Source organism: Rhagoletis pomonella, unplaced genomic scaffold, assembly GCF_013731165.1.
Source record: "Rhagoletis pomonella isolate Grant_MI unplaced genomic scaffold, Rhpom_1.0 Rhpom_scaffold_04547, whole genome shotgun sequence".
Classification (NCBI taxonomy): domain Eukaryota; kingdom Metazoa; phylum Arthropoda; class Insecta; order Diptera; family Tephritidae; genus Rhagoletis; species Rhagoletis pomonella.
Window position 1 is genome coordinate 4,989 of NW_023463095.1, and position 10,506 is coordinate 15,494.

General features: G+C 34.0%; 1 protein-coding gene across 1 annotated transcript; it reads left to right on the plus strand.

The window, feature by feature from the left end:
• Positions 1–5,201: 5,201 nt before the first annotated feature.
• Positions 5,202–9,563, plus strand: LOC118754749 (uncharacterized protein DDB_G0281497-like; the record flags this gene model as incomplete). Its single annotated transcript, XM_036489636.1, has 2 exons — positions 5,202–5,749; positions 9,486–9,563. Coding segments are annotated over 2 exons (626 nt in total), but the record flags the coding sequence as incomplete, so codon positions are not given.
• Between the last annotated feature and the right edge of the window lie 943 nt (positions 9,564–10,506).

Consider the following 10,506-nt stretch of genomic DNA (forward strand, 5'->3'; position numbering starts at 1 on the left):
TATTTTTATTTTTCGGAATGTTTTCGAAGTTCTTCAAGATTTCGATATTTTCTAGAAACCTTACCTTACCTCATCGTTCTTTTTTTTATTTTTTTTTTTTAAGATTTTTTGGAGCCTTTTTGGGAGTTTTTCGAGATTTTTCGGAACTTTTCGGGATTATTCGTGTTTTTTTATTCTTTTCAGGGACGTAAAGATTTTATTTGGACTTTTCGTTTTTTGTCTTTTCTTTTCGGAAATCTTTCAGCATTTTGTCAATACATTTTTACAATCGGTTGACCTAATTTTTCGAAATGGATCTGGTATTATTCTTTGGGATTTATCAGAACATTTTCGGCGTGTTTCGAGACTTTGTCATTTTTGTTCTTGCTTTATTTTTCGGAATCTTTTAGGCAACGTTGAGAGTTTCTTGGACTGTTCTCTTTATTTGGGCTTTTGTTATTTTTGTCTTTCATAATCTTTTGGAATTTTTCGTTATTTTACAATATTCTTCGGATTTAATTTTTCATGGCCTTTAGAAAATTTTGGTAAGATTTAGGAATTTTTAATTATTATTTTTAAAATTTTCTGGATTTGGGAGCTTTCACGAGATTTCGGTACTTTTTGTAAACATTTATGTTGGTCCCAAAATTCAAATAAATATTATATTTGCTTTTATAAAAGATTTTTTTTTCGCTAAATTTTGTCATTTGTCGTGACTGCTCGGAGTTCTTCGCGTTTCATATTAATTTTCCTTTAGTAACTTTGGGATTTTTTTTCGAGGCCCGTTGAGGTTTTTACGAAATCTCTTCGGGATTGGTCAGTATCATTTCGGGACTTTTCGTTACTCCTCGTCTCTTTTTTTTTTGGCACTTTTCGGTCGTTTTGGTAATTCGATTGGCATTTTTCTTGGCGTTTTGTGATTTATTTTTTATAGGATCCATCAGAGTTTTCCAAGGGCTTTAGAAATGTTTGCTCTAAAACATATTTAAAAAAGTTTTTTTGTTTTATTTCTGAGTTCAATTATACCAGTACGAAATTGAGCTACAAAAATACATATGTAAATTGTACATATTTATGTGCAAAAATTTAAAACATAAGTCGAATACGAAATTCGCCCGTTTTCCACAGGAAATATTTTCGAAACTTTCCTACTTACATACATATATGTATGTGTATCTATGTACACTCAGCTGTCAGCTTTTGTTTCAATGTATTTTATTTATATAATTCTGTGTTCTTTCTAAGTACTCGCATAGTACATATGTATGTATGCATGTATGTGTGTTTCTTTACATATGTATCTATTTAAATATGTTTGAATGTACACATTTTGCAACAGTTTTTGTGCAAAACAAAAAAAAAATAACTTCCCACACAAATCCAAATAAATGCAAATGCTGTCAGTGTGGTAGCAAGTCAGTTAGTTGAAAATTCCAGTGAATAGCATTTTTATTGCTTAAACTGACTAGTTCACTGCCAGTATAGAGAAATAAGGACATTGTGGTTGTGGCAGTAAGTCTGCATAAAAACGTGTACATATATGTGTGTGAGTGTGTGTGCTACTGCAAATCTACTTACATAAGTGTGGCAGTGTGTCTCTGTCATTAAAATTTAATTGCAATTCCTTTTTTATAAGCATCGACAAGAACGAGTATACTCGAGTTGATACTCGTTTATGTAGATACTATTTCTTTGTTCACGTTTTTTAGAACTTAAGTTTATTTTAATGGTCACTAAAGCATTTATTTTAATTTTTACCTTCACTTTGGTGTAATAAATTTCAATGATTTTATCAAGCTGTTACTTTTGTGCTTTTAAATACGAAAAATAAGACTACTTAATTTACAGGTATTAAGTGAAAAATTTCAATAGTAAGTACTTTGGCGGCTCCGGGAGGAGACAAATGTACGAAAGTTTACAAATAAAGGTCGTGGTATTTATTACTTATGTCTGTTATATTGAGGGAAAAACTTGAAATTTATTTATTTTGTTTTATTCCAGCTAAAATTTGACTATTGGACTTGGTAAAACTTTCTTCTTTTGACTCCTTTGCAAAAATCTTAAACATTTCCTTTGGATTGACATTTCTTCTCTTCCTCGCAAAAATAATCGATAAAACTAGGTTGCACACCCAAAAGTTATCGGTTTAATCTGAGTTTATATTATAATTACAGATTAACGAGGGACGAATTTTGTATGGCTGATCTCTTTTTCTACTTACAGATTAGGGAGTTAAGCTCGAAAATGAGTATAATCTACTTATATGTAAACCCAGTATAAGCGTTTGAATAAACTTTAAGGAAAACTGTAATAACATACGCGAGTGCGCGATATGAATACTCGAGTTATAAGTATATAGACTAAATTTTCAGGAGAAAGCCGATACTTCCCTAATCTCTAATTACCTTCGAAAATACTTCAGCTAGCATTATAAAAAAACATAAAAAAAAGACTTTAAGAGTCGTCTCCTAAAATAGGTTTTAAATTCTTTCTGCCCTTTAAACACAAATTTTGTTCTGAGAAAATGTGTTTAAAGGTCGGATAAATTTTAAAAGCTACACGAGAAGACGGCACTAAATGCTTATGTCAAAGAATACGCTAGCATAAAATCGTCGTTAAAAAATTTCCAAATTTGTGTTTGGTTGGTGTTGCAACCAGTTCAATTTGAATTGTTTTCGCATTTTGTTTTGCCGAATTTTTAAGTATTTCTCATTGTTTTCTTTTTTCTTTATTTTAAATGTTGCCTTCGCTTAATAAATTTCAATTTGATGATAAGAAAAAAATGATAACGATTAAGACAAAAAAGCGAAGGCAAAATTTGAAATAAAGAAAAATAAAAACAATGAGAAATACGTAAAAATTCGGGTATTAGAAAGGGTAAGGAAATTTCTTGAAATTTTTCGATACAGATCGACATAAATTCGGTGATAAAATATTTAGTTATCGAAACTTATCAATTTATCAAATCACCGAAATTTATGGTTATCGAAATTTATTTATCCATACTCTCTGAGTTATCGCAACGTATCGAATTATTCAAATTGATCAATGTATATTAAGGTGTTGAAATTTACGGATAGTTATCGAGCTATAAATGAAATTAGTCAATTTAATGAAATTTATCAAGTTTACAATATTTATTGAATTATCAGTATTTGTAGACCTAACGAAATTTATCGAGTTATCGTAATTCATCGAGTTCTTTGAACTTATCGATTTATCGATGTTTAATGATTTACTGAAATTTGTCTATTTATCGAAGCGATGATTTTAGAATTTTCAAAATAAAAGGAGTTATCGAAATTTCAAGGTTACATAAGTTTAACGAGTTATCACTGCATTTCGAATTTTATCGCGTTACTAGAGTCTGGCGAGGTATCGAAATGTGTCGATTGCTTTCGAAAAATATGGAGCTAAAAAAATAACCGAGTTAACGAAATTTATAGAGAGCTATCGATTTATATCGAAATGTATAAATTTTTGAGTTAACGAAATTTGTCGAGCCCTCGGAATGCACAGTTATCGAAGTTAGTTGAGCTATCGCCTTTGTTGAGTTATCGGATTCTAGTGTTTTTGAAATTCATTGAATTATCGATATATGTATATCAAGTTATCGGAATTTATCGACAAAGTGGACTGTATTGGGTCAATTCCAAGTCCTGCCAAAGTCCTCCAAAAACCCTCAAAGCAGAGACATAACTATTATAAGAGAAAAGAATAAAAGTCAATCAATAATCATTATATTAAGATAAATATTTGTCAAGTCATCTATAGTAATTATTCAAGGACTTATATTATAAAAGTCCTTTCAAAATAATTATCAGAGATATAAATATTTTTAAGTCTTCAAAGACTTTTATTTTAAGACTTATATTAAAAAAGCTTTTTCATAATAATTATCATTGAGATAAATATTTTTAAATCTACCAAGACTTTTATTTTAAGACTTATATTATAAAAGTCTTTTCATAATAATTATGAGCGCGAAAAAAAATTTCAAGTATTAAAAGACGGGAATTGTTCAAGAGCATTTCAGGCTTAGTTGGGGACCAGTCCTGGGCTAGGTGGGGCCCAGTTCGGGACTAATTTTTCGGCACTCATAATTATTATCAAAAAACTTTTATAAAATAAGTCTCAAAATAAAAGTCTTTGAAGACTTAAAAATATTTTTCTCAATGATAATTATTATGAAAACGCTTTTTTAATATAAGTCTTAAAATAATAGTTATCGATGACTTTAAAAAAATTTCTCACATATAATTATTACCGAAAGACTTTTATAATTCTTACGAAAATTTTGATGACTTTTTTAAAACTTTACCATGAAATAATTATTATTCTGGGACTGTTCTTCAAAGGTATAAAAAATTGAGGTTACGTTTTAGTGCCAAAGTAGGAGATTTGCGGGTAATCAATTTTATACCTTATAAGTTAAACGGACTGTATAAGTTAAACGGACGGATAAGTTATCGGAATTTCGGCAGTACTGCCACTCCTAGTTTGTCTTGAAACTCTCACTTTATAAAGCTATTTAAATTAATATTATTTTTTATGTATGAGGCAATACGAATTTTTGTAGGGAGTAACGACTCCTCAGGCAAAAGTCGCAGCGAAGCATGCCGGGTATTAAGTAGTCCTTAATATATATTTTAAGAGCTACTAAAGGGCCGATTGACATACAGAATGCTAGTCAAGAAGGCTCTGCTCATTGCCAACCATACTTACACATTTAGCTCGGCTAGTATTATTTCTGTGAGTTGCAGAAGCGAACGTTATAGTCGTTACTACATAAATATGTATAGTGTAGTGAGCTTAGATTACTTTCTATTATAAGCACTCCTCCTGTTATCGAATTAAGATCAAATTTAATTTGTATTTCGAAACATTACTAGTCGAATTTAATTTTCTTGCAGCTTATGTAAAAGCAATAAAGTTCAAACTAAATAGAATAACCGTAAAATATGATACCTTCCCGATAAAAAATAAAAAAAGAAGATAAAAATAAAGAAATGCAATTAAACTAAGTACGAGTAATAACCTTCCACTTTGACGCGCGAGCTTCAAATGCGTGGACAAATTAAATTAGCGCACAACGCGTTACAGCTGTAAAAATATCTTCATATATACAATTTTCTCGTAAATTAATGTTAACATAAGCGCATTTGCACTTGAATATTATCGTCCAGTTATCTCGTTCTCACAATTCTTTTCACTCTTTGCAGTGCTGCGTTGCCTCCTGATAACGACACTGACGGCGACGATTGCCTCCGTGACGGCTGCACCGTCTGTGTCGCAAAATTCCATGCCATTGCTGTCACAACAAACGCTGCAGAAGCACTTTCACAACAATAACAACAACAACAACATGAACACCTTTCACAACAGTAGTAGTGACAGCAGCAGCAGCGACATAAGTACTTTTACTTCTGCTTCGGCGCATAATTACAATCATCGCCACTCGCAACAGCTGTCGACGGCTACATTCACGCCCCTCACACCAGCCCCCCCAACGCCCGTACGAATGATGGACATTGTGATATTGAATGGCAGCACGAGTAGCAGCGGTAATGATGGCATCCTTGACGGTGCCAACACAAACACCTTGAAAAGTCTTTCATCTATACGGGAGGCAGCTATGGCGGGTGTGCCGATGGGCGATGTGAATCAGCTGCCAATCTTTGACTTTGGATTGCCGCGTAATATAACGGCACGTACCGGTCAAGCGGAAGCCGCAATTAAATGTCGCGTGGAGCGATTGGATGATAAGTCGGTGAGTGAATGATAACTATTTAAGTGGGGTGGATGGTGGACATTGTGGGGGGGTAAGAGTGTTTAATAGGTGTGAACAATTTTACGCGGAAGTTTGAAAAGAAGACAAGCAAAAATCGATGGTATGTGTAAGGAAAGAAGCATAAGAAGATGAAAGTGAAGCATAAAAAAAATGTAAAGGTAAAAAAAAAGTTATGTGGCAATATTGGCTAATTAAAAATATCTATGCTGCTGAGGAAACATTGGCAATGAATCATTCAAACGCATGCTTATTTTCATGACCGGATGTTTAGCAAACTTTAAACTAGTCACATTTCGTTCAAGTACAAGCGCTCTGTCGTAAGATGCAATCAGTCGGTATTTCAGTAAGTGCGCCCTGCTCCGGTGTTCACATAAAACTCGGGCAAACGTTTACGCAGCATAATTTTTGTAGGCCTCAGTCAACTCGAATAGCTTTTTATACATACTTAGGCATGCTCGGGGCCCGGCGTACTTCGCTACAGCGCTATCGTGACGGAGTAGGGTAGCGTATTAAGAACCACACCTGTATTTATTGCGGGAAGAATATTCACAGCTCGAATTGCTATTAGGCTTACGGAAACCGGGTGGTTAACTGCCTCAAAAGCTGGACCCCCCTTAAGTGCTGGAGACCCTGAACGGACGGACCATATACTGCTCCACCGAAATGTTTCCCAGTAGTTTTTTCTCTACATTACCTCAAGAGAGCACTGAATGCGGCTCAGTAGTAGGAGATGGGAGCAGTGAATATTTTCATGGATTCATCCAAACCTAGAGGCAGGATTGGTGGCGATGTTTTTTACCAGGACTCTCCATCAAAACTATCTTTATGCTTCTGGACTTCTGCAGTGTCTTTCAGGAGGAAATGTCGGACTTCTCTGTCAATGGTTTCGGAGTACATCCTAATCAGGCTCATTTTGTCGCCCGGCCACAGTGACATTGTGGTAAATCGCGTGGCTGATGATCAGGATGATGACAAGCAAAGGCACCTTTGAATCGTCATCTCGCGGTATGGAGTAGCTGGGGACGCTTCTGTCCTCCTGCGGTTCACTCTTGAACGGTTGGGCCTCCTGTAAGCTCAGCAAGCGGTGGGCTAATACTAGGACATGTGCGATTTCCAGTTGGTTCTGCTCTGGGTTGGACTAGTGGCAGTCAGTGGAGTTTTTTATGCTTACCGCTGCCATGAAGAGCTCTCGAGGACTCGGCCCTTGTCTGGGGCGACCACTATAACCTAACCTAACCTTCAGGTATCCCTTCTCCGTCTCCATATTCTGATAATAGGTTTAATAATGGCAAGTGACTGTTTAAAATTGTAAAGTAACTAGTGATAACTAGGGTACTCACAATGAGCAAGAAGTCTCTGAGTGGAAGTGCATTGCCCTTCTAAACTTATTGGCCCACATTTTTAATAGAGAGCTCTTCTGGGCTGGCATATTGGGCCGCCGCACAATGGGTCATTACCGGAAAAAATTATGTTTGTGATGGTCTGATTCACCAGTTGCTAGTTTGCCTTCACCCACTTCGCTGAGTGTATGAAATTTCTGCGATTGCCATTAAGTGTAATTTGTTTGAATAAAACGAAACATATTTAAACTTTTACAAAAACATAGGTTATTCTTAGATTTATGGCACCCATATTGTAATACATACATATTTAAATTACGCATTCCCCTGATTCAAGTTGAATTTGGCTTTTTAAAACGTTGGCAACGCTCATGCCTAGAATTAAGAAATGGGGCCAATTGAAAACTATATATATTGATACCCATATTATAATAGCTTATTAAACTTATTAAATAAATAATTTTAAAATTACTTTTCAAACAGGCGGCAACCCTTGTTAAACGCTCCAAAATTATTCTTAGTGTTCCAATTGAATTTTTTTAACACTATTTCGTTTGACACGCATATCTTAACATATCATATAACTTGTGAGTACTTTAATTAAATACTTTCAAACTACAAGCTTCTTAAAACTTTTTCGTCTGACACCCATATTGTGATACATATTTCAATAACCTTATTTCTTTAATTCAAGTTGAATTTAATTTTTTAAACAGTTGGCAACCCTCCTAAATGTCATTTAGAAATGACGTTTTTTTAAAACTATTTCGGATGATAACCATATTGTAAAAGTTCATTTGAATTGAATTTAATATTTTATCAGCTGGCAACTCTCTTCAAACCCTTATAAGATATTTTAAATGTTCAAACAAAGTATTCCTTAAAACTTTTTTGTTTTAATATTTCACATGACTTGTGAATAATTTAATTAAATTCCACTTTGCAAATAGGTGGCAACACTCTTCACAATAATTTCAAACTACAATCTTCTTCAACACCTTTTGTCTGGCAGTCACATTGTGATAACAAATTTCAATTACCTAATTCACTTAATTCAAATTGAATTTGATTATTTAAATTTAGTTGATATGGGATATGGGAGGCTCCACGCCCCCTTCTCTAAGAACGCACATTTTCCTTCATGCGTATGGTGCTGGTTTTAATAATCTTCGTACCAAGTTTCAGTGCTCTACCAAAAATACTTTCAGAGATATGCTGTAGGAAAAATCGTCAAGCCTAGGAGGGTATTTCTGTCATTGAAAATCTTCATTTGTATGACAACATCAAGGCGCGCACTTCAGCAATCGGAGAAGAAGCTTGGCAATGCGCTTAGCAAATACAAGTACATAAATATGTGAATTGTCAATAGCTAATGTTGTTAAATGGAAGAATCAAATCTGACCCTTTCGACGTGTTGGACAATATTTGTACGATAAATTCAGCTTAAATTTCAAAACAAAAGAATTCTAATTTTGAGACTAAAAAAAAGGGTCAACATAGCTCGAATAATAGGACACTTATTTACTTACATATATTAATGTGCTTTTCTACAACTCACGCCGTTATCAAAACTAAGTAGCCGCAATTTTCTTACCCCATCCGCCGTTTGTTTGTTTAGGACGCCCACAAAATAAAATGCCGCAAAAAAAAGGGTAACCACTTCACTTGCGCTTAACTGGCCATTTGTGGTTTTTCAATTTCACTATCTCTGCCATCTCAAAAAAAATAAAAATAAACTAAAAAAAAATTCGAAAAAAAATCAGAACGACACTTAACCGCAGTATGACCCAGCTACCTAGCCACCTATCTACTACACTTGAGTGGCCGTGGGCAAGTGGGCGCAAAGTGTTCGTCTTTACGAATGACTGCCTGCTTGGTTGGTGCTGTGCATTTTTAATGCCGCATCAATGATGGTAGTTTTATTTCATTTCCTCTTAACCTTCGCAATCATTTCTCACTTTGATCGAGGCTCATTAATCAATTTCCGTTTGCCACATCCGTTACGTTGTGGTTGCCACTTTACGCTTTTAATTTTTTCCTTATTACCTGATACATACAAATTTATGTATGTACATATATTTGCTTTTGCTTTTCAGCATAAAATATTTCTTTTCACGCTCCACATTTTTCTTTCCAACTGCAAATTCGTACTTTTACTCGCACACATTTTATCGCATTACCCCTTTTGTCAATTTTTAACACTTTTTTCACAAAAAATAACTTTTTTTTTTTCTTTCTTGGTGCCGCTCTTCATCCCTACCTTCGTGCCTGCTGTCATTGCCCATTTGGCCACTTTCGTTGGAATGCTGCCTTTGGAATCTTATTGCCTGCTTGCCTGCCAATTGTCTGCGCACTGATGTGATGGCCATCAACAGGTCTCGTGGATACGTAAACGTGATTTGCATATACTGACTGTGGCTACGGCGACGTATACGTCGGATAAACGTTTTCAGGTGAGCAACAACTCACACACACACACACACAATTTTGAAACCCCTTCTCAAAATGCACTTAACTGTGCAGGTAGTAAATTAATAATCGTACATTTGTATATATGTATGTATGCATGTGTGGATATATTTCTGATCATTCGAATATATGTATTTACATATGTATGTGTGTATTTATTTAGTGAAAGTGTAAATAGTGAAGCATAAAAATTGGGAAATGAAAAATAAACATCAAAGTAAATGGCCTGCGGTTGCAGGTTCTTATTTAAGGAGATAAGAATATATATACGCATGTGCATTAGGTTGGTCCAAGAAAAAAATAAAATGTTAACCTCTCACCCCTACGATTTTTCTAAATGGAAAAAAGGAATAACCGTTTTTTTTTTAATATTTAGAACTACCTCAAAGCTCATAAAGTTTTCCATGGCGAAAAAACAACTTTTCGTAGAAATGGTATTGAAAATGAATATTTTTCGAGCGGAAAACTCTGTTTCACTTCAGGAGACTTAGAATAATAATTGATTAATTGATTGATTGATTTATTCATTTTTATTTCAAAATAAACATATGTATGTAAATTACAATATTAACTTAACATAAATTATAATAAAATATTAAAAGAAAGAAAAAGTAAGGCATTCTGTAAAAAGTATTAATATTTTAGTATCGAATGCCGTCTCAAGAGGAATTTAATGCACATTAACAAAAGTGTGTGGGGTGAAATTCAGAATAAACTATACATTGCAAGATAAATTTAAATTTAATTAAGTTGGTTTATGAAAAAGCGGTGTACATGCTCATGAGATTACATATTTAGTTCAAGTTTACTAAGTTGTAGGGTTCAGCAAAATTTTGATGTCGTCGTGTGATTGTTCTAATAAAAATGATTTAACCTTTAATAAAAATGTACGCAAATTTCTAATGACTCGTATAGAACCAGGTAGCG